At 46.1% G+C, this 24,949-nt stretch overlaps 1 protein-coding gene across 1 annotated transcript; it reads left to right on the top strand.

The window, feature by feature from the left end:
• SLC35E3 (solute carrier family 35 member E3) lies at window positions 1-24,949 on the top strand. Its single transcript, XM_088452462.1, has 5 exons — window positions 1-760; window positions 5,034-5,144; window positions 21,931-22,089; window positions 22,198-22,280; window positions 24,336-24,949. Exons 1-5 carry the CDS (start codon window positions 374-376, stop codon window positions 24,520-24,522), a joined length of 927 nt encoding a protein of 308 aa, XP_088308588.1. The 5' UTR covers window positions 1-373; the 3' UTR covers window positions 24,523-24,949.

The following is a 24,949-nucleotide window of genomic DNA, read 5'->3' as shown; positions in this document are numbered from 1 at the left end:
GACACACCCCCTACATACAATGAACGATGCGACGTGTCAGTGTGCAGCGCACTGCGCAGGCGCCGGAGTGGAGGCAGGGGTGGCCCAGCCAGCAGGGACTGGAGGGAGGAGGATTCTGAGGGGACTGTTCCTCCTGCTGCTCACATGCTCATCTGCCTTGTGCAGTGTTAAGCTCTGTGACACCGTCCGCTTCCCGTGTTCCTGACTATCTTTCTGCTGCTATATCTCTGTTTCTCCCACCGGCCGCCCCTCTGCCGTTCTTGTTTTCCAGTCACTGTTCCCGTCACTTGCCCGTAACTTCCAGCGCTGCAGCGTCCTATGATCTGTGTGAGATAACGGTCCGGGTACACTGTCCTTCCTGCCCTTGCTCAGCATGCCTGTGCCTGCTCCCTGGAGGATAGCTGCCGGCCTTCTGGCAAACCTGCTGTCTTCAATCTGTATTGTATTTATCAATAAGTGGATCTATGTTCATCATGGCTTCCCCAACATGAGCCTGACACTGGTGCACTTTGTGGTCACCTGGCTGGGGTTGTACCTATGTCAGAGACTTGGGCTGTTTTGCCCTAAGAGCCTTCCTGTCTCTAAGGTGCTGCTCCTGGCCCTCAGCTTCTGTGGCTTCGTGGTCTTCACAAACTTGTCCCTTCAGAACAACACCATAGGCACCTACCAGCTGGCAAAAGTCATGACCACTCCTGTCATCATCCTCATCCAAACCCTGTGGTATGGGAAGGCTTTTCCCCTCAGGATCAAGCTCACATTGGTGAGTATGACTTCACATCAGCAACATGCTCCCTGTTTATATGTTTTATGCTATATTGAGTGAACAATTATAATCCTGTAATTGGAATAACTTATTTCCTAGATTTGGGATTGCAGTCAGGTTTACACCTAGTCTGATATAAACTAGCACTTTATCATATTATATTTGTCCCATATCAGTAACATGGTCATTAAGTTCTACAGTATGTTTGGTTTTTTTTTAATCCAGCCAGGTTGGTAAATAATAAATATTGGTGAGGTGGCACATGGTAACCCAAGGTTTTAAAGGAAAGCTTTAAGAGGTTAAATTCATTGGGGATGATTCAATTGTATTTTGAATCTTGGTAATTAATGGGTGCTCAATGTTGCAATCCAATTGCTTTGGGTGCCCATTAATTGTCACGCCCAATTAGACTGGGTTTAGCCATGTAAAATGGCTAAACCCGTCTAAAGTCCAGGTTACGGTGCCCAAACCACAGATTTATTGCACATTTCTGCTCACCTCCTCAGGAAACATTTGAATTGCCCCTACTGAGATCGTTCTCCTTAGGTTACAGATAAGGTGCGTACACACTGTGCGATCAGGAAAGACAGTACGATTACGACATTGTAATCGTACCATCGTTCCTGATCCCCCCCCCCTGCAGTGCCTACACTGAACGATCAGTCGTTCAGTGCAGGCACACTCCATCATTCCTGAACATGGCCAATCTGTCGTTATCGACAGATTGGCCTGCATGTTCAGGCGATGGCCAATGTCGGAAATGACCAGCGCGCGCATCGCTGGTTGTTTCCTAGATTTTAGTGCACGATTACTGAGCGATTCCACGATTACGATGTCGCAATCGCTCAGTAATATCGCCCAGTGTGTACGCACCTTTACTCTTTATAAGTACTGCCAAATATGTGTGCTTTGCAAGAGGACAGTCAATTACACAAAAAATGACGGTATTGCTCCATACATCTAACCAACTATTCATTAGACCAGCCAATTATTTTTTATTTCTTACTGCAGTGGTTCTGTACTGTCCTCAAGGCACCCTAACGGTGCAGGTTTTAAGGAAATCCATGATAGAGCACAGGTGATTTAATTAGTACCTAGTTAATTTTGTTGGTCGATCGCTCACTGCATAAAAATTATCGATATGGACGATTTATCGTTGAACAATATCGTTCATATAGTTCAGGAAAATCGTCCCGTGTGTATGCAGCATTACTTTGCAGCATTTTTTCCACACCTGCCTAAAACTTTTCCACAGTAGTGGTGTGTGTGTGTGTGCGTGCAGGGCCGGATTAAGGTCTGTGGGGGCCCTTGGGCAACAGACATGTGGGGGCTCCTATTAAATGTGAGGAACTGGAGGTATGCACAATGGGGACCCCAGTAGTGTCCGTGTCCACAGTGGTAGTGCCCCTTATGCATAGCTCACAGTAGTGGTGCCCTTTATGCCGTGCCCCCAGGAGTGTTGCCCCTTATGCATGCTCCCAGTAGTAATGCCCCCAATAGTAATGCCCCTGTGTGTGCCCAATAGTAATGCCCCCTGTATAAATGCCCTCAGTAGTAATACTCCAGTAGTCATGCCCCCTGTGGTAGTGGCCCCAGTAATGCCCCCAGTAGTAATGCCCCTGTATTAGTGCCCCTAATAGTAATGCTCCCTCTGTATTAGAGCCCCGAGTAGCAATGCCGTGCCTTCAAGTAGTAATGCCCCCAGAAATGGTGCCTCCAATAGTAATGCCCCCTCTCGAGCAATGCCCCCAGTAGTAATGCCCCCCCCGAGCAATGCCTTCAGTAGTAATGCCCCCCCCCCGAGCAATGCTCCCAGTATTAATGTCCCCCCCGAGCAATGCCCTCAGTAGAAAAGCCGCTTGCGCTAAAAAGAAAAAAAAAAAGTCATACTTACCTTAAACCCCACTCCCGCTGCCTTCTGGTCCGCTCGGCTGCTCCTCTGCACTATGGGAGAGACGTAATGACGTCTCTCCCATAGTGCACTGCGTGAGCAGGATTCTGGAGCTCACGAGTGAGCTCCAGCCTGCAGGGAGGGAGCCTGGCGCCCGCTGGTTACAATCTCAGCGGGCGCCTGGGAAATGGTGTATCTGTGCGGTGCCGGGGTTAGGTTGGCCTGAGGAGGCGGAACTGGTTCCTGTTCACTTTAACCCCGATGGCTGGGTGTGGGGACCCTTCTGGTGTGGGTGTCCAGGGACGATCGCCCCTGTCACCCCCCCTTCCGGCCCTGTGCGTGTGTCTGTGTGTGTGTGTTATAATATTTTGTATGTGTCGATTTTAAAATATATTATTTTTCAATAAAACAAGATGTTGTTTTTTTTTGTGGTGAACTACAGGTGCCAGCATGGGCCGGCTGCCAAGGGAAGCTGTCGCTTGGAGACCACAAGTGCAAGCTTACCCTGGCACCAGGGCCACTTGGGACCATTAGTTTGACAAAAATGCGTGGAGTCCCCCCACTTTTGAACCAGCACTGGTGCTTAGATCCCAGTGCTGGTAACCCCCAAATCAGGGGGGAAAGCGACATGGGGTCCCTCCTGAGTTTGGAGTAACAAGAACTGGCTATTGCCCACCTGAGCTGGTGGAGCCATAGAGGGTTTCACTGCAGCATGGGGGTTCTCCCACCATGACTCCAATCAACCCCAGGCCAGTTGGTATAAAAACTGATATCTCCAGTTGGGCCTGTAAAAAAGTGTGTAGGCCCTCTTTCCTGGCTATAACCAACCCTGGCACCAAAAGTGCCAGGGTAAGGCCTTACCCCCTGAGATTACGGGGGTAATGTAATGGTTTATATTCTATTTAAAAAATAAATTTGTCTTCGAACTACAGGTCCCATGATGCCCTGGCTGCAAAATGGATGCCAGGGCCTGCTGGCAGTTGAAACTACAAGTAGCAGCTTGCTGTAGTACCTGTAGTTTGCCAAGGAAAATGTAACTAACATATTTTAAGAAAAAAAAAACAAAACATTTGAATAAATAGACACACAGGCACAAAGTAACTTTCAGCCATGTTTTAATTTATTATTTTATACTTGCCTGGTCTCATTATCCTGAAGGAGTCCACTTAACTGCTATTACTGCAGTCGGTTACACGACAGAAGCAGCCTTGTTTTGAATCTGAGATGGCAAATGTGAAAGTGCTGTATCTCATAAAGCAGTTACACATTGGCCATCTTGTATTCAAAAAGAGGCTGCCCCTTATCTGGAGCCAACATAGCGATGCAGGGAAGAGCAGCAGTAACTGGGGTGTGTGTGTATGGAGAGGGGAGGGGCGTGTGTATGTGGAGGGGAGAAGGGTGTATGTGAATGTATAGGTAATATCTTATGGTGCATACACATGTGAAAGGGGGTTAGGAGCAAATTCCCGGGTCCTTACCGGGTTGAAAGATATGGGAAAAACCCAGGTTTTAGGGATTTTTCTGTCTGAAAGTGGTTTAATTTATGAAAGACTTTATGCATGTAAGCTTGATTATTCTATCCGTATAATTTGCTGACCTTTTGGTTTTTGGGCCATTTTTTTTTTTTTTTTGTGAATATAGGTTTTATTTGTTTTAAAGAAATTACAATAAAATAATCAAATAAGCAAAAATAAGCTTTACGAATTCTAAACAATCAACATGAGGGCAAGAAAGTTGTTTTTTTTATTTTTCGCTTTAAATTAATTCATCATGGACTCAATATTATTGAAAATACATTATAGTGTAGTAGTATTGAATATTTTTTTGTATACACGGAAGACATTTCTAAGTAACAAGGAGGAGGACATTGAACTTCAGCGACCAGAAAGTAATCTACTTATTTGTTGTACGTTAATAGTTTTTCTATAGTTACCTCTTAAGGGGCCTATCCATTAGGCGAGCTGAAAAACTGAACGACTAGCGTCATTCAGTGCAGGAGACCGACCTCCCTATCGGCGAACATGTGGAACCTTAAGATCGTCATCAGGTTGTCGAGTCGGCGTCACGCGCATCGCTGGTCCTTGCCGGCTATCCATTAGACGACTTTCTGAACGCTCTGACCAAAACCTCCTGGTTTTGGTCGGATCATTCAAAAAGTTGTCTGATGGATAGGCCCCTTTACACCTGAAAACACCAATATGTGATCATAATTTCACCTAATAAGGTTGTATACGTTTTTTAATCCTCCTGCGTCTTTACTACTGTTGATGTGTAAATTTCTTGAGAATGTTTGTTGTTTTTTTAGTAATGAATTGGGATTTCATTGAATTAAATGTTGTGATTGTAGTAAAACTACATAAATTATGTATTTCTTTGCAGGTGCCTATTACGTTAGGAGTGTTTCTGAACTCTTATTACGATGTGAAGTTTAATATCTTGGGGATGGTGTTTGCTACCCTCGGTGTCCTAGTAACATCTCTTTATCAAGTGGTTTGTATTCCTACTGCTTACTTTCTTAGTGTACGTAGAAATGTATTTTCACCATGTTGATAAACTTAAAGGCCATGTAACCAACTTTCTACTTCAGGGTCCATAGGGTATCCACAGGATACCTTGGGGTATAGGTGTGACGTCAGTCGCAGGGCACCAAAGAGTTAAGCTTTCAGCCTCCCAGGATGCACTAGGTCCCCCTCCTATACCCCGCCCCCGGGCCAAGGCACCACAGTTTAGTTTGGTGCCCGGCCGGCGTCTGGTGCACCTGTCGGAGTGGGGGCTAGAAGAGCCTCTGAAGCTTTCTTCAGTGCAGCTGTGGCTGCACATCTGGATGTACAGCATGGACAGTCAGTCCTGACGTCCATGCTGTCTTCCCTACACCCCCGCCGGTACCAGAACGCCGGTACCGATCCGGGGATGCTGGTGAGCATCTGGGGTCACAGCTAGCGGTGACCCCAGATGTTCCGGACCATGGCCGGATCCAAGGGGGACAAAGGTAAGCAGCGGGGTCCCGCGGTGGGTCCCCGCTGGTCACATGGTCCTAAGTCCCCAGGCAGGGGGCTCCCTGGGGACTGGCTGCAGCGTGGAGCCAGGTACTGAACCTGCGCTTTCCACTACCCCCTGGGACAGCGGACCGCAGCAGAGCGGTAGCGCTGCGGCGTCCCAGGGGTTAAATGCATGCCAGGGGAGCGCGCCTTCCCTGTCTCACAGCCGGCGCCTCCCCCGCTGCACACAGCCCTCTCTGCACTGTGCTGACTGGTCCTGTATCAGCGCTCCTCCCCCAGGCCAGCTTCTCTCTGCTCCTCGGCGGCCATCTTCTCTGCAACGCATGGTGAACGCTGCTGGAAGTCTGGAAGGAAGCATCGTGGTCTGGGTCCCCCCGCATACCTCTCCTCCGCTGTGGCTCAGGTCTGTGTATGCAGCGCTGTGTCCTACCAGGCCCTGTGTCTGTGTAGTTGAGTGATCAGCACTGTTAGTGCAGGAATTGTTATTTCTCTGCATTGTATGTGACTGTGCTAGCGCTGCCTGTAACTTTTCTTCTCTAAACTGTCAGCTTTATTACTGTCCCTGTTCTTTCTGCTAAAGCCCTTGCGGTGCGATGCTGCAGGGTGGTCTCTCGCCTATTTAATACTTAATTGGTGAGAGAGGTCACATATGTGGTGCCATCATGTCTGAAAGTGATTTTCCCCTCCGGCTACAGTGTACCACGTGCAAAGTACCGTTAGTGGAGGGGGAGGGTAGCGCGGAGGGCCTTTGCCGGCAGTGTTTGTCCATGGCGCGGCCTATTACGGTTACAGCACCGGTACAGGAGCCGCCCTGGGCTTGTTTCGCTCAGGCGTTAACAGCTTTAGTGGGCCAGTTAGCTCCGCAGCCCGCGTTTACTCCGATGGGTTTGTCCCAGCAGTCTGTGGTGTCGTCACCCATGCAGGGGTTCCCACGACAATTGGTGGTACCCCACAGTCTCCCTATTTCCCCGCTCCCGGGTTCTCAGGAGCCAGCGTGGGTTAACTCCCTGACGAGTTCTGTACAGCACTTGTCGGATGTGTTGCAAGGGGAGTCTGTGATGCGGCCTCATAAAAGGCCGGTGGCGTCTCTGTCCGCTCCTTATGAGGATGACGAAGGGACGTCTGATGATGGGGAGATTCTGGATCCTTACGATCAGGAACCTCTCCATACTAAGGACGCTGATGCTAAGTCCAAAGTATATATTCCTGGACTTATTCGGCCGGTCCGCACAGCCTTGGTGATTGAGGACGAAGTTCCCCCAGCGGCTAAATCTAAGTATGCCTTTTTCAAAGATGTGAAGGGCGATGCCACAGTCTTTCCTCTTTCGGGTCAGTTGGTGGACCATTTAGAGGAGGCGTGGAAACAACCTGGCAAAAGATACCAGCCGCAGAAACGTCTGGCGGTGGCTTATCCGTTCGCGGATAATTATTTTGCTAAGTGGGAATCCCCTCCACAGGTGGATTCTCACGTGACCCGTCTTGTCCGTAGTGCCACATTGCCGATGCCATCCATGTCCTCCCTTAAGGATGCTACGGACCGCAAGGTAGAAATCTGCCTGAAGTCCGCTTATTCCCTTGCAGGGGGGGCAGCACGGCCGGCTATGGCCATTTGCTGGGTTGCCAGAGCGATGGAGCGCTGGGCGGATTCATTAGAGGCTTCTTTTGAATCCGACTGTCCGGCCGAACAGGCGGAGTTGATTGGCAATCTCCGTGATTCGGCCACCTACATCAACGAGGCGGCTCTAGACATTCGTACTCTGGTGTCTAGAATTTCTTCAGCAGCGGTAGCTGCTCATCGCACCTTGTGTCTGCGATCCTGGAAGGCGGACGCAGATTCCAAGAAAGGTCTGGAAGCGTTGCCGTTTACCGGAGAAGTTCTCTTCGGTCCGGATCTGGATAAGATTGTGGCCACGCTGGCGGCAGCCAAATCTGCTTGTCTCCCGTCGGCCGCTGCTCCTTCTGGTTCTGGACCATCGTCCTTTCGGTCCTCTAGGGCCCAGGGCAGGCCCAAACCACAGTCGTTTCCTCGACAGGCTGGCCCTAAGAAATCGGTCAAGCCCCGGAAACAGGCATGGAGTACCAGACGTCCGGCCCCCAAGCCAGATGACAAGCCTGCGACCTGACTGTCCGGGTCTCCCCTTGGGGGATCCCAGGGTGGGAGGCCGCCTGCTGCAGTTCTCCCGATGTTGGTCGTTCACTACGACAGACACTTGGGTTCTGGAGGTGGTCTCCCACGGGTACGCCCTCTCCTTCCGGCACAGACCCCCGGCTCGATTCTTCACCACGGGTCTACCATCAGACCGGAACAAGGCTACGGAGCTGCGGAAGGTATTGCACACTATGCTCCAGGCTGGAGTTATAGTGCCTGTTCCATTCTTCCAGAGGGGCCAGGGTTTCTATTCAAATCTATTTTTGGTACAGAAACCCAATGGGTCATATCGTCCGATTCTCAACCTCAAAGCACTCAACAAGTCTTTGCGGGTCCCGAAGTTTCGGATGGAGACCCTACGGTCCATCATTCTGGCGCTGGAACCTGGGGACTACATGGTGTCATTGGACATACAGGACGCTTACCTGCATGTCCCTATTCTTTTGCGCCATCAAGAGTTCCTTCGGTTTGCAATCCGCAGCGACCACTTCCAGTTTCGGGCGTTACCTTTTGGCCTGGCGACAGCACCACGTGTTTTCACCAAGGTGATGGCGGTCATGGCGGCTTCTCTGCGGCTGCAAGGAGTCCGCATGTTGCCGTACTTGGACGACCTGTTATTGGTGGCAGGATCTCCAGAGCTCCTGTTACACCACTTGGACCTGACCATTGCACTGCTGCAACGGCATGGCTGGCTAATCCACTGGCAGAAGTCCACTCTAATCCCGTCTCGGAGGATTCTGCATCTTGGAGCCTTATTGGACTCGGGACAGCAAAGGATCTTTGTGACGGAGGACAAGATCTCTGCTTTACAGTCAAGGGTGCGCAGTTGTCTGCACAGCCGCCGGGTGTCCTTACACTCGGCGATGAGGTTACTGGGCTCCATAGTGTCGGTGTTCGACATGGTGGAATACGCCCAGTTTCACTCCAGACCTCTGCAGCACCTGATCCTGTCCAAGTGGAACGGGCTGCCTCAGTCTCTGAAGTTCCAGATGATTGTGCTCACCCCGGAGGTTCGCCTGTCCCTTGCGTGGTGGTTAAAGACGACCCACCTCAACAAGGGACGTCCGTTCTGGGTTCCAAATTGGGTCCTGTTGACAACGGACGCCAGTCTTCGGGGCTGGGGAGCAGTTTCGGGTCCACACTTGTTCCAGGGCAGGTGGACGCCGACAGAAGCGGAGCTTCCAATAAATATCTTGGAACTCCGTGCGGTCTTCAATGCTCTCCTGCAGGCACAGCGGTTTCTCCAGGGTCACCCGGTGCAGGTCCAGTCGGACAATGCTACCACCGTGGCCTACATAAACAGGCAAGGAGGAACTCGCAGTCGGGCGGCTCTCGTAGAGGTCTCTCGGATCCTGGTTTGGGCGGAGCGCAATCTTCCGGCCATATCAGCGGTCTTCATCCCGGGAGTGCTAAATTGGGAGGCGGAATTTCTAAGTCGTCAGGACGTTCATCCAGGGGAATGGTCCCTGCACCCGGACGTTTTTCAACTACTGGTGGACAGGTGGGGTCTTCCAGAAATCGACCTCATGGCGTCCCGGCACAACAACAAGTTGCCGGTGTACGGGTCTCGCACAAGAGACGAAGGGGCGTCTCTGGTGGATGCTCTGTCCGTCCGGTGGACGTTCCGGTTCACATACCTGTTCCCTCCGGTCTCCCTTCTTCCACGGGTAATCCGGAAATTCAAACAGGAAGGAGGGACGCTCCTGTTGATAGCTCCCGCGTGGCCCAGACGGCACTGGTTCTCAGACCTTCAGGGTCTGTCCGTGGACAGTCCTCTGCGGTTGCCGCTACGACCGGACCTTCTGTCTTAGGGTCCTTGTCTTCACCCGGTCCTGACTCGGCTGTCTTTGACGGCGTGGCTGTTGAGACGGCCATGCTGAGGTCCCGGGGGTTTTCCAGCTCTGTGGTGCGTACCATGTTACGAGCTCGGAAACCGTCTTCCGCGAGGATATACCATCGCGTGTGGCATACGTTCTTCCAGTGGTGTCGACCGAGAGGTTATGCACCGCGGGAGTTTCGTCTGTCTCGGATTCTCGCCTTCCTGCAAGCGGGACTAGATCATGGGCTTCGCCTTGCTTCTTTGAAGGTACAGGTTTCGGCCCTATCTGTCTGGTTTCACCGTAGGATTGCTACAATCCCGGATGTGCGCACCTTTATGCAAGGTGTTCTCCGTATTCAGCCGCCCTTTGTTCCACCTGTGGCGCCTTGGGATTTGGCTGTGGTCCTGAGGGCTCTCCAAGAACCACTGGGCTCAGTGGATATTAAATGGCTAACAGCTAAGACTGTTTTCCTTCTGGCCGTTGCTTCGGCCAGACGTGTTTCTGAGTTAGGGGCTCTTTCTTGTAGACCCCCTTTCTTGGTTTTTCATGGGAACAGGGCAGTGCTCCGCACTCGACCCGAGTTTCTTCCCAAAGTTGTTTCCCAGTTTCATGTTAACGAGGAAATAGTTGTTCCGGCCTTTAACTCACCGGGTCTTTCCGTGGGTGAGGCCTCTTTGGATGTTGTGCGGGCCTTAAGGACTTATGTTGACCGCACTTCTTCGTTTAGGAAGTCGGACGCTTTGTTTGTCCTCTATGGCTTCTGTAAAAAGGGTTGGCCTGCTTCAAAGCAAACTTTGGCAGCCTGGATCCGTATGGCTATTTCTGAAGCTTATCTTCATGAAGGCCTACCGGTCCCTCCTTCTCTGAAGGCTCATTCCACTAGGTCTGTGGGTCCTTCGTGGGCAGCTCGACGTGGTGCCTCGGCAGTTCAGATCTGCAAGGCTGCTACGTGGTCTTCTGTCCATACCTTCGTGAGGTATTACAGGTTTGACACCTTCGCCTCTCAGGATGCTTCCTTCGGGCGGCGGATTCTCCTTTCTGCACAGGAGCGTCCCCACCCTTAAAGGATACTGCTTTGGGACATCCCCAAGGTATCCTGTGGATACCCTATGGACCCTGAAGTAGAAAATATGAGATATGGTAAGAAATTACCCTTGTTATCTCTATTTCTACGAAGTCCATAGGGTTCCACAGGACTCCCGCCCTGTCGCACCTGTGCTGCAGATGGGCTTTGCTCTGGTCACCGGTTTTCCGTCTCCCTCTGGTGAGAATGTGATTCTTGTATGTGTCCAGATCTTTGTTCTCTCTCTTCCTTCTCCTCCTCCGGCCTATGGCTTGGTAACTAACTGAGGTGCCTTGGCCCGGGGGCGGGGTATAGGAGGGGGACCTAGTGCATCCTGGGAGGCTGAAAGCTTAACTCTTTGGTGCCCTGCGACTGACGTCACACCTATACCCCAAGGTATCCTGTGGAACCCTATGGACTTCGTAGAAATAGAGATAACAAGGGTAAGTTCTTACCATATCTCATATTTTTCATTTTCCCAGCAAGAGGTCTAGTAAATGGAATGTAGCCAATAGGTCAACATTTAGAAATAAATATAATGTCGACATGCATGTGCACATTCTCAGAGTATTGACATTATTTTTCAGCTATGGGCAGGTTAGGCACTAGAGGGAAATTAGGGTTAGCCTGCGAGGGAGGGAGGGAGGTTCGGGTTAGGCACTAGAGGGAAGGTTAGGGGTAAGGGTTATGCATCTGGGAAAATAGTCGCCAGAATGCTGGAGCATCGGAGGTCTCACACGAAAGTGACAGTTACATGACCTTTCGTAAGCAGCACCGCGAGCTGCTGCAGCCCGTCAAGAGTAGGTAAGTGATCAATGGGCCAAAATGGACGATGTGTCGACATTCCATCAGCGTTTACATGATAAATGCCGAAATATCATACCACACCTCTAGTAAATAGTTACAATAAAACACTACTAAGTATTGGCACATGTAATGGTAAATTAATACCTTCTCTAGGCAGAATGGGGACAAATTAAGCCCTTCCTCGATCCAGACAAATTATACTCCCAATTCACACAAATCCTAGCCTAAAGCATAACCACTTTATAGTGAAGTACTACCACTTTCCTGTAAGCTCTCAAAGCTCTTAAATTAGGACTCTCCTGCTATTCTGTAGACAGATGGTATATGGAATAATGCACAACTACTGAAAATATGTATATCAGAAATCATTGAGGAGTTCAGTGACCACATAGTCACAGTGCTCATTCACAGCACTTGGGGAGGGGTATTATTAATTATTCACAGATTGTTGTAAATTCAGCAAAAACAACAAAGTGCTCCTTCAGTGTGATAAGAAAGTAACAAAAAGAAAATTAAAAAACAATAGGAAAAGGCAAACTGGAATCTGGAAGTAGATATAAAAAGAATAAGAAAACAATGTGAACACAACCAGATTTGACAACAAAAGACTTATCTTTAGAAAAGAATGCAAGCAATTAACGTTACTAAGCCCAGGCCAAATGGCCATGGAGATGGTAATCAGAAGAATGTATTTAAGGCCAATAGATAGAATGAGGAATTGCCCATAGAAATATGGCCCTTTGTCTCCATTAATATTTTATCCAGAGTGATAGCATTATACTTTTGAAGCCTGAAAAGGTACATCCAAGGCTGGTTAAAAATAAACAGAAATTCATCTTTTCAAACAGTCATCTCAATGGCCCAGTTGTGAAATACAATTGCTGGAAGTACCTAGAAGAGACAGAAGGATTAGATATCTAAACCATCACAGGATGGCAATTCTATTCATGTAGAACAATAGAAACTGGCTTTCATATAGATAGCGAAGCATTTGTGTAAAGATGGGAGGGACCAACAACCAGGGCCTTTTTTTTTTTCTGGAAAAACAGGTTCAGGAACTGTGGGTGGAGCTATAGAAAATATATTTTTTTCTCATTGAAATGCCCAGTCCAGCAAAACACGGCACTGCAGTTTCTGATGATTTGATTTTTACTTCAATGTTTCGTGGCACACACGCCTCGTCCTCAGGAAGATAGAAAATACAACGGCATTAAGGACTTACCTTATAACCCCACCGAGAAACTGATCAGAAGCGTAGCAGCTGAACCGGGTGCACGCGACCGAGGGATGTAGTGTGTCCCAGTGACGTAATTTAGTTCCCCGGCGATTGTCATAGTAACCTCTCACGCTACCCCGGTCGCTGGCTGCATAGAAAGAGAAGAATAAGAACATAAGTTATTAAAAGTACACCTATAAGCACTAAAAACAGTCGCCACATAAATAAAACAACAAGTATTAGATTACAGGATGCCAATTATATAATAAACATATATAATGATGGAAATGAGAGAATAAATAAGGTTAACTAAAAGTTCCATGTGATGCATTCATTTAATCCCCAGGGTGCCACAGTGTTAAGTTTAAAAATCCAGGATGCTTCCAATTTCGTAAGTTCTTTTAGACGATCACCACCTCTTATTGGTGCTGTTGGTTTTTAAAATTAACTGCAACTGGTTGGTCCATGGGTTCGTTATTCAGTGTGGCCTTTATGGCCGACCTATGGAGAGCCATCCTTTAAATTTACGGGATGTCATCCCTACATAACACAGGCCACACAGACAGGTGATCATATGTACTACAAATGAAGAATTGCACGTGTTTTATATGAAAGATCTTCCCTGTGTATGGGTGTTGAAAAGTGGCCCCCGTCTACAGGTAGCTGCATGTTACACATGACGGACATCGATAACAGCCTGGCTTTTTTTCCGTCACTAGGATGGATTTTTGTGGACTCCGGTTGGTGATGTCAGTTCGGACTAAAGGTCTCTTAAATTACATCCCCATTTGTAACAGGTCATGGGTCTAATTTTATGTAGGCCAGGTAGGTCTTTGTCACTTGATATGATAGGCCACAGAGCCCTGCTGACATTAGGGATGACAGCGCTGCTGGTATCATAAGTGGTACTCCAGGGGAACGTAGACATTTGTGACTTATCCGGACCACTTGAATTCAAGAGTGTTGTTCTATTCATGGATAGCATCCTCTCTGTTGTAGCAATCAAATCTTTGTTTTCATAACCTCTTTCTCTGAATTTTACAATGATTTTGTCTAATTCATCAGGTAGCTGGTCACAATTGCTTATTATTCTTGCTATGCGGAGCAACTGAGAATAAGGCAGACCCCGCTTCAAAGGGGGTGAATGATGATGACTATTTATATTGTAGTAATGTATTGCGATAAGTTGACTTGTAGAAAACAGACGTGGAAATTCGACTCTTCTCGATTTTAAACACATCTAAAAAATCAATACTGTTCTTACTCCACCTGGAGGTGAATTTGACCGGTGAGTTAGAGTAATTGATTTCTTGTATACTATTTTCCAATATAGATGCATCTCCTTCCCATAAAATAAACACATCGTCTATATAACGTGTGTACAGTTTGATGTTTTGAGCAATGTTGCTAGATCAAAAAAACAGCTGTCGTTCTTGCTGAAACATAAAACGTTTGCATAGGATTGTGATAACGCTGATCCCAATGCACACCCTGATTTTTTAATATAATGTGACCATCAAACAGAAATTGCGTGTCAACATTTTTTCCAATAATAGAATAAAGAAATCATGATTAAACGAAAAATGATCTAGATGGTTGAGAAACTCTCTCATCGCTGGTAGCCCCAAGGTGTGAGGGATACATGTGTACAAATCTTTTACATCCAACACGAACAGAGTTGTAGTCTCAGTGATGTTGGTGATATTGTTTATCATTGTCAAAAAAGTTGTAGTGTCTTTTAGGTACGTGGGCATTATGGTTACATGTGGTTTAATTAAGCCATCCAAAAGCTGAGAAATTGGCTGAAATTGGATCAGCCAATTTCTTGAAATTGGATAAGCCAATTTCTCAGTTTTTTGAATGGCTTAATTCAAAAATTGTGACATGCAATTTCTTTCTGTTTGATGGTCACATTATATTCAAAAATCATGGTGTGCAATGGGATCAGCAGTATCACCATCCTATGCAAACGTTTTTATGTTATCGATGTCCGTCATGTGTAACATGCAGCTACCTGTAGACGGGGGCCACTTTTCAACACCCATACACAGGGAAGATCTTTCATATAGAACACGTGCAATTCTTCTTTTGTAGTATATATGATCACCTGTCTGTGTGGCCTCTGTTATGTAGGGATGAGATCCCGTAAATTTAAAGAATGACTCTCCATAGGTCGGCCAGAAAGGCCACACTGACCAATCAGTTGCAGTTCATTTTAAAAACCAACAGCACCAATTGGCCTCGTTGAGATACAAAATAATAGAGCATGTTCCTATAAAAATACGTCTAAAAGAACTGACAAAATTGGAAGCATCCTGGATTTTTAAACTTAACACTGTGGCACCTCGGGGGTTAAATGAACGCATCACATGGAGCTCTCTTAATTAACCCTATTCTCTCATTTCTATCATTATATATGTTTATTACAGTCAGGTGCATAAATATTGGGACATTGACAGAATTTTTATATTTTGGCCTCTATTCACCACCACAATGGCTTTGAAATGAAACAAACAAGATGTGCTTTAACTGCAGACTTTCAGATTTAATTTGAGGGTAATTACATCCAAATCAGGTGAACGGTGTAGGAATTACAACGGTTTCTATATGTGCCTCCCACTTTTTAAGGGGCCAAAAGTAATGGGACTATCAACTCAAAAGCTATTTCATGGACAGGTGTGGGCTATTCCCTTGTTCTTTCATTATTAATTAAGCAGGTAAAAGGTCTGGAGTTGATTCTAGCTGTGACATTTGCATTTGGAATCATTTGCTGTCAACTCTCAATATGAGATCCAAAGAGCTGTCACTATCAGTGAAGCAAGCCATCATTAGGCTGAAAAATCAAAACAAACCCATCAGAGAGATAGCAAAAACATTAGGTGTGGCCCAATCAACTGTTTGGAACATTCTTAAAAAGAAAGAACGCACCGGAGAGCTCAACAACACCAAAAGACCCGGAAGACCACGGAAAACAACTGTGGTGGATGACAGAAGAATTAATTCCCTGGTGAAGAAAAACCCCTTCACAACAGTTGGCCAAATCAAGAACACTCTCCAGGAGGTAGGTGTATATGTGTCAAAATCAACAATCAAGAGAAGACTTCACAAGAGTGAATATAGAGGGTTCACCACAAGATGCAAACCATTGGTGAGCCTCAAAAACAGGAAGACCAGATTAGAGTTTGCCAAACAACATCTAAAAAAGCCATTACAGTTCTGGAACAACATCCTATGGACAGATGAGACAAAGATCAACTTGTACCAGAGTGATGGGAAGAGAAGAGTATGGAGAAGGAAAGGAACTGCTCATGATCCAAAACATACCACCTCATCAGTGAAGCATGGTGGTGGTAGTGTCATGGTGTGGGCATGTATGGCTGCCAATGGAACTCGTTCACTTGTATTTATTGATGATGTGACTGCTGACAAAAGCAGCAGAATTAATTCTGAAGTGTTTTGGGCAATATTATATGCTCATATTCAGTCAAGTGCTTCAGAACTCATTGGACGGAGCTTCACGGTGCAGATGGACAATGACCCGAAGCATACTGTAAAAGCAACCAAAGAGTTTTTTAAGGCTAAAAAGTGGAATGTTATGCAATGGCCAAGTCAATCCCCTGACCTGAATCCGATTGAGCATGCATTTCACTTGATGAAGACAAAACTGAAGGAAAAATGCCTCAAGAACAAGCAGGAACTGGATACATTTGCAGTAGAGGACTGGCAGAGCATCACCAGGGATGTAACCCAGCATCTGGTGATGTCTATGCGTTCCAGACTTCAGGCTGTAATTGCCTGCAAAGGATCTGCAACAAAGTATTAAAAAGTGAAAGTTAGATTTAGGATTGTTTAGTTTGTCCCATTACTTTTGGCCCCTTATTAAGTGGGAGGCACATATAGACACCGTTGTAATTCCTACACCGTTCACCTGATTTGGATGTAATTACCCTCAAATTAAATCTGAAAGTCTGCAGTTAAAGCACATCTTGTTTGTTTCATTTCAAAGCCATTGTGGTGGTGAATAGAGGCCAAAATATGAAAATTCTGTCAATGTCCCAATATTTATGCACCTGACTGTATATAATTGGCATCCTGTAATCCCCTAATCCTTGTTGTTTTATTTATGTGGCGACTGTTTTTAGTGCTTATAGGTGTACTTTTATTAACTTATGTTGTTCTTCTCTTTCTAAGCACTTCTATGCAGCCATCGATCGGGGTAGCGTGAGAGGTTACTATGATAACCGCCGGGGAAATAGATGATGTCATTGGGATGCGCCACATCCCTCGGTCGCGTGCACCGGTTCAGCTGCTAACGCTTCTGATCACTTTCTCGGTGGGGTTATAAAGTAGTGCCTCGTATACACTAGTAGACATGGAAACGACAGCACGATTACGACATTGTAATCGTGCTGTCGTTTTCATGTCTAGTGATGTTCCTAGACTGAACGTTCACTCGTTCAGTCTAGGCACATCCATCATCCCCGCATATGTTGAATCTGACGGAATCGTCAGATTGACCAGCATGTACGGGCGATGATGGATGTCGGAAACGACCAGCGGGCACGCGCATCACTGTTTGTTTCCGACCAAATCATGCCCAATTCATGAGCGATTTGCAAGCGTTTGCACAATAACTGCGTCGTTATCGTGCAATCGCTTGGTAAAATCGCTAAGTGGATACCCCCCTTTAGTCCTTAATGCCTTTGTATTTTCTATCTTCCTGAGAACGAGGCGTGTGTGCCTCGAAAAGTTGAAGTAAAAATCAAATCATCAGAAACTGCAGTGCTGTGTGGTGTTTTGCCAGACTAGGCATTTCAATGAAACGCTACATGATGTATTCCAAGGGCAAGCAGGCATTTTAGCTTATCTACAGGGGAGTGCCGAACCTACTTCTTTGTATATGTATATAAGAAACCTTATGGTTTCACATTCCCATTAAGGCTTCTTAGACATAATCTGAAATTTCACAAAACCTACTGCATTTCTGCCACTCAAATTTAAAAAAGCAATGAAATTCCGATCATTAAGGCGCCTTTTAATGGACGTGTTCCTTGCGCAATACAGATATCATATGCCATCACAGCCTGTGGTTAACTGCAGACTCAGCACCCTCACAGAGTGAGATTGAGGTCACTCACAAAATGGTGCAGATGCTAATTCACAGAATTGTGTACTCATTGGAATACACACATGCAGTCTATGCAACTGAGGTCTGAGCAGTTATGTGGCACACATCCCACTCAGTGCCCACAATCTTCCCATTCGGTCACCACAACAATCCCACTTGGTTCCAACATACTTCTCACTCCATACATCCATTTCATTCAGAATACACATTCAGCTCCCTAATTTCTAAAACTATCATACTCTGTATATGCATGTACACTATTTGCCCCTCCATTGTGCTCTATCTTCCGCAATCCCTACAGCTGTGTGGTCTCCTAACTGTGCTAGTTCTTTATTCCCTCATCCGCACCAATCTGTCTTTCCCCACCTGCACTGCTCTGTCTTCCCCCTGTCCATGCCACTCTGTACCCCCCATCCACGTCGCTCTGTTCTCCCAAACCGTGCCACTCTGTCTCCCCCGCATCCGCACCACTGTTTACACCCATTTGCATCACTTTGGCTCCCCCCCATCTGTGGTACTTTCAGATAACCTATTTTAGCCTAAAGCTGAGCACACACCTAAAGATATATCTGCAACCATCATCTGGTCGCGAGTCCCGCTGGGCGGGGGTCGCGTAGTGCCCCCTTCCACTCTGCCTCTACTTCAAATGTACTGACGTCCATCTGACCGCTCGTACACACAGCACGATGCACATATATATATCTGCCATCGGCTGTGCTGCACAGCCAACGCGATTTCTTAAGGGTCCATAGGGATCCTCAGGGATACCATGGGGGATAATGTGGTTGGAGAGATTCAGGCACCAAACAGTTAAAGCTTTCAGCTCCCAGGATGCCTCGGGTCCTCCTCCATATATACCCCACCCCTAGCCACAGGCCTTCAGTTGTTCGTTTAGTGCGGCAGGATTAAGACGCACCTTTGGAACAAGGGACTGCTCAGGCAGTCCTAAGCTTTTATTTTATGCTTTATTTTTATGTTTTTCGGTTGGCAGTACTAGGCGTCTACCTCCGCTGGGCTGCAACACTAGTAATGGCTGGTTATTCCGGCGGGTCCCGGCTGAGCGTGCTAGCAGCGATGCTGGGACCCGGACCGCAACCGGACGCACGGAGATGTCAGGTAAGGGGATTCCTCGCTTATGATTCCTTGCTTCCGGTGCCGGAGACTCACCGGAAGCTGCTGCAGTCAGGGCCCTGGAGCGCCCGCACTAGACCACTGGGCCCTTATCTGATGTCGGGGATCGGCAGCAGATGCAGATCTGCTGCCATGAGGCCAGCATACCCAGCTGGTTGATGCAGCTTAGGGGAGGTAGGTGCTCCCGGCAGCTCCTCCCCCAACCCAGTCCCTACAAAGGGTTTTGCGCGTCTGGGTTGCTCCGCCTACCCTCCACGTATATATGAGACCACCACGTCGCTCGGTGCTCCCAAACCGTACCACTCTGTCTCCCCCGCATCCGCACCATTTCAGTGAGAAGCAGTGCGACCTAACATCTCTGCCTGTACATTAATACCAGTGTCTCCCTCGAGTGCACCCTGCAGTGCAGTAGTGTGTCTGCACATTAATACCAGTGTCTCCCTCGAGTGCACCCCGCAGTGCAAAATTGCTTCTGCACATTTATACCAGGGTCTACCTCGTGTGCCATCTCATTGCGCGAAAGGGCGTCTTCACGCCATTACCTGTGTCTCCCTCGAGTGCCACCTCGTTGTGCAAAAGGGCGCCTCCACACCGTTACCTGTGTCTCCCTCGAGAACCACCTCATTGTGCAAAAGGGCGTCTCCACGCCATTACCTGTCTCCCTCGAGTGCCACCTCATTGTGCAAAAGGGCGTCTTCACGTCACCTGTGTCTCCCTCGAGTGTCACCTCGTTGTGCAAAGGGCATCTTCACGTCATTACCTGTGTCTCCCATGAGTACCACCCCGTGGTGCAAAGGTGCGTCTACGCATTATTACCTGTGTCTCCCTCGAGTATTGACTCCAGTGTACATCAAGTGCTCATTCCAGGAATACTCACAGGTATTAATTCTGTGTACTCCTAGTGTAACAGTGCCTTTGATAGGCACTTCCCTTGGGCCATTGATATTCGAGTCTCTATTCCCACAGGGCTTGGATACCTGGTCAAAGGACCGCAACCTGCCTGCATGGTGCATCTAAGCCCATATCCTGCTTGGAGGGGGTCACTGACGAACACCTCCCTGCAGGTTAGACTCTGCACCTTTGACTAGGTCTCGTCAACATCCAGGACCTGTGGATGAGGAGTCCTGATATCCAAGCCAGTTCCCCGAACTACACCACCATCACTACCCCTCACTAGGGGTTTCCAGTACGTCAAACCTGACACACCCTCTTTGCTATGAAGCCCCTCAAAAGTTCTGGTGCAATCCCTTACCTTCAGAAGTCACATAATTAGATTTCACACAGGTGGACTTCATTTCACTAAGTGTCACATGATCTGTCAGTATAAACACACCTTTTCTGAAAGGCCCCAGAGGCTGCAACACCACTAAGCAAGAGGCATCACACCATGAAGACCAAGGAGCTCTCCAAACAAGTCAGGGACAAAGTTGTTGAGAAGTACAATTCTGGGTTGGGTTATAAAAAAAAATAAAAATATCCAAAACTTTGATGATCTCCCGGAGCACCATCAAATCCATCATCATCAAATGGAAAGAACATGGTACCACCACAAACCTGCCAAGAGAGGGCCGCCCACCAAACCTCACAGACTGGACAAGCAGGGCATTAATCAGAGAGGCAGCACAGAGACCAAAGGTAACACTGAAGGAGCTGCAGAGTTCCACAGCAGAGACTGGTGTATCTGTGCATGTGACCACAATAAGCCGTACACTCCATAGAGCTGGGCTTTATGGAAGAGTGGCCAGAAAAAAGCCATTACATAGTGATAAAAATAAGAAGGCACAATTTGAGTTTGCCAAAAGGCATGTGGGAGACTCCCCAAATGTATGGAGGAAGGTGCTCTGGTCAGATGAGACTAAAATTTAACTTTTCGGCCACCAAGGAAACCGCTGTGTGTGGCGCAAACCATCCCATCACCTCAAGAACACCATCCCCACAGTGAAACATGCTGGCGGCAGCATCATGCTGTGGGGATGTTTTTCAGCAGCAGGGTCTGGGGAACTGATTCGAGTCGAGGGAAAGATGGATGGTGCTAAATACAGGGATATTCTTGAGCAAAACCTATTTCAGTCTGCCTGTGATTTGAGACTGGGACGGAGGTTCACCTTCCAGCAGGACAATGACCTGAAGCATACTGCTAAAGCAACACTCGAGTGGTTTAAGGTGAAACATTTAAATGTGTTGGAATGGCCTAGTCAAAACCCAGATCTCAATCCAATTGAGAATCTGTGGTCAGACTTGGAGATTGCTGTTCACAAGCGGAAACCATCCAACATGAAGGAGCTGGAGCAGTTTTACCTTGAGGAATGGGCAAAAATCCCAGGGGCAAGATGTGGCAAGCTCATAGAGACTTATCCAAAGCGACTTGCAGCTGTAATTGCCGCAAAAGGTGGCTCGACAAAGTACTGACTTTAGGGGGGTGAATAGTTATGCACTCTGAAGTTTTCTGTTATGTTGTCCTAAATGTTGTTTGAGTCACAATATAAAAAAACCCACAACTTCACAGTTGTAGGCATGTTCTGTGATGAAATGATGCACACCTTCAAACAATCCATTTTAATTCCAGGTTGTCAGGGAACAAAACATTAAAAATGCAAAGGGAGGTGAATACTTTTGCAAGGCACTGTATCTGTGTACCCAGCTTTAGAAAGAGGAAGTGCTGTAAAATATATACTGTTATATTTTAATGTTTCACAAGTCTAAATGGGGAAACAATAATAGTTGTCTTGACATTTTAGACATCTTTGTTGGATGCACAGTTAAAAAAATGACTAAAACATTTGTTAAAGTAAATATTGTGATTACTAGTATATAACGATATTTCATTGTTGTTTCCAGTGAAATATAGGACATTCTATGTTAGCTTTAAAGTTTTGTGGGAAGTCTAGTTGCAGTTTGAATAGTTTATTTTGAACTCCACTCTATGGTTCTACTTACTGTCTGGATTATTTGTTTGTTTGTAGTGGGTCGGATCCAAGCAACATGAGCTACAGGTGAACTCTATGCAACTGCTGTACTACCAGGCACCTCTGTCCTCTGCTATGCTGCTCTCTGTTGTACCAATCTTTGAACCAGTAGTTGGAGAGGGGGGGATTTTTGGACCATGGTCAGTCACAGCGTTGGTAAGTTTTTTATTTTTATTTTTTTATTTGTTATATTATGCCTGAAGGTATTTAGATTAATACATGCTGGAATGTATTTAGATGAATTCATGTTCTTCTATTTAACAGATAATGGTGCTTCTTTCTGGAATTATCGCGTTCACTGTAAACCTATCTATCTACTGGATCATCGGGAATACTTCACCTGTTACGTATCCTTTTTAAATTAATATTTCTGTGTTGAGTATAAGGTCTGTAAGGTTGTCACATATGTACTTTATAAAAAGTCATTATCATAAAGGGGGTGAAATTAAGAGAAGCTCTCAGAAGTGTATTGTTTGTATAATAGAAGGAGATATAGTAAATTTCAATAAATACAATTTATTACAGAGTAGCTAAAATACATAGGGGGGTATGCCAGGCTGGAGGTATTCAATTAGTGGGGATTACCCGGTGTGCGAGTCCCCACAGGCAGGCAGCACTAACTTTAAGACTAACAGTTCTCACAGGTCCATGAGTAAAGTCTGCGTAAGAAACACAAAATCTGGTTCGCACGTGGGAAAAAAACCATTGATTCCGCAGCTTACGAGAATCTGATTTCCATGCCTGAATCACGATTTTTTTTCGGCGCCAAAAAAGGCTGTTTAAATGAATAGCCTTTCCCCACGCAACAGGGATTTTTCCTGGCAAGCAGTTGCGGGGTGAACCCTGTGGCTAATTGAATACTCCCATAAACTAAAAGGCACAATAAAAAAAGATACAAAAAATGTACATTGTAATACAATTTTTGCAATTAAATGGTAATGTTGCAATGAATCTCAATTATCACAGAGCAGTAGTTTAAAGACAAATTTCAGCATACAGTCTGACACAAATCATTTGATTATGAGAGTCAATGTTGTGGAACTTTCATTGGATTTAAAGACTAAGGTGTTGCATAACTTAAAGACAAAGTAAAAATAACTGCTGGTGAAATAAGTGGTAATCAGGGGCATTTCTAGTGAGGAGGGGGCCCGCGTGCCAATTTTCCAGACGTTTTTACAGCGCCGGACCCCTGCGCCGACGTGGGACTCCGGAGAGGTAAGTATATTATGGGTGTGCGGTGCGGGGCCTGTGCACCCATTATAGATACGCCCCTGGTGGTAACATTATAGGATTTCTTGATTGTCACAGCAAGCTGCAAATTACAGTGTGCAGTTTCACACAAAGTCTTCTGGATTTAGAAGTTAATACTATCAGGATTTCATTAGAATAGATAGTTAAAGCTGATAAAAAATGCTTTTATGGTTGACCTATAGCCATAGTTGGTGGTCATTTTGTAATTGCAAAGAGTGTATTAAACTGTAAGCAGAGACAAATAAGTAGGGTGGATTTCAACGCTTTGCAGTCTCCTCGCCAGGACCTGACAATTGCTTTGGGTCCTATGAGGTGTCTGGATCTGTGGAGGAGCAGTCTGTTATTCGAATTGGCATGGGAGCTAAACACTCTGGTAGCGGCAGTCACACTCCAGTTAGCCGGTCGCACACCTCTTTCTCTCCGGCTTTAGTATAAACCCCCTTGTAAACAGTTGTATTCCTGCCGCTGCATAAATAGATTGGATAGCGAGCTATGTAAAGTTAGTGCTGACCGGGCAGTAGCTTCAGTGGGCAGATATGGCTGTGAATATGTTAAGGACTCCTGCAGTGTGCCGCGGGTACATGTAAATGGACAGGGTAACTCTGTCTTTGGCAGTCACAGGACCTATGCCGTAATGCGTTTCTCTGCCTTCTAAACTGGCAGGTTCATCAAAAGGTTGAAACTGCCAGTTTAGAAGGCAGAGAAACGCGTTAAGGCAGAGAGAAATTTTCCTCAGCACTAATATTTTTCCGCATTAAATGCATTTGCACCCAACAATGAACTATGTGCTGTAGCTTAAGGCAATGAAAATAATCATTCCTCTTGGGAATAAAAATGTGTTCCTTAAAATAAACAAAAAAGACTTAGAAGGAATTTAGTAAGTTTAGTAAGAAAAAAACAATGTGCACGTCCTCTAGCAACTTTATGAATACAATTTATTACATCCATCAACAGAAATCCTGTTTCTGTGTGACAGCTTATGTGTCTATTAAATAAAATAAATATGTAGATAAATAAAGTTCTGTTTGCTTATTAACTTGTAAACCTTGGTTTTATGGAGCATTCATTGAAAATAATGGGTTCTATTGAAAGTGTTTTATTGAAGACCATCTTTGATTCTGTGTTGCTATTAATCCCTAACTTATATTTAGATACAATATGTTTGGACACTTCAAGTTCTGCATCACTCTTTTGGGAGGATACATCATATTTCAGGACCCCCTCTCACTTAATCAGGGAGCCGGAATACTGTGTACACTGCTTGGTATCTTAGCTTATACACACTTCAAACTAAAAGAACAGGAGTTGAATAAGAGTAAATTAGTTCAGAAGCCATAATGCTTGCCTCTCCAGACTGCGGTATTAGTAAGGACCATTTTCCTAAGTATGATATAGAAATGTTTTTATTAAAAAAAAAAAAAGACAAAGAAAAGAAGTGACTGCCATTTCTGCATTTAGTGCATCTTATTAAATGAACAAGTGCCGGTATTTTGAAGTTTTGCGGAAGTAAAGTTTGAAGGCTACTGCAATGATCTAATGTAAATATATTACTATGGACCGTTCCCTAATCTATTTGCCTGCATGATGCTTATGAACATTTCATTTTTATAATTTGTGAGAACACCAAAAAGTGTAAGTTTGGTTACTAAGGTTGATATGAAACAAGAATCTGTAATTTTCTAAAGTTTTATCATATTGAAATGCAGAAGGATATGTTAGTTGATATGATGTGGTTCATATATAAATGTTGATTTCCATTTTCTGA

This window comes from Taudactylus pleione, unplaced genomic scaffold, assembly GCF_031769625.1.
Source record: "Taudactylus pleione unplaced genomic scaffold, aTauple2 ptg000038l, whole genome shotgun sequence".
In the NCBI taxonomy this organism is placed as follows: domain Eukaryota; kingdom Metazoa; phylum Chordata; class Amphibia; order Anura; family Myobatrachidae; genus Taudactylus; species Taudactylus pleione.
The sequence above is the reverse complement of the archived record's forward strand: the minus strand, read 5'-3'. Positions and strand labels throughout refer to the sequence as shown.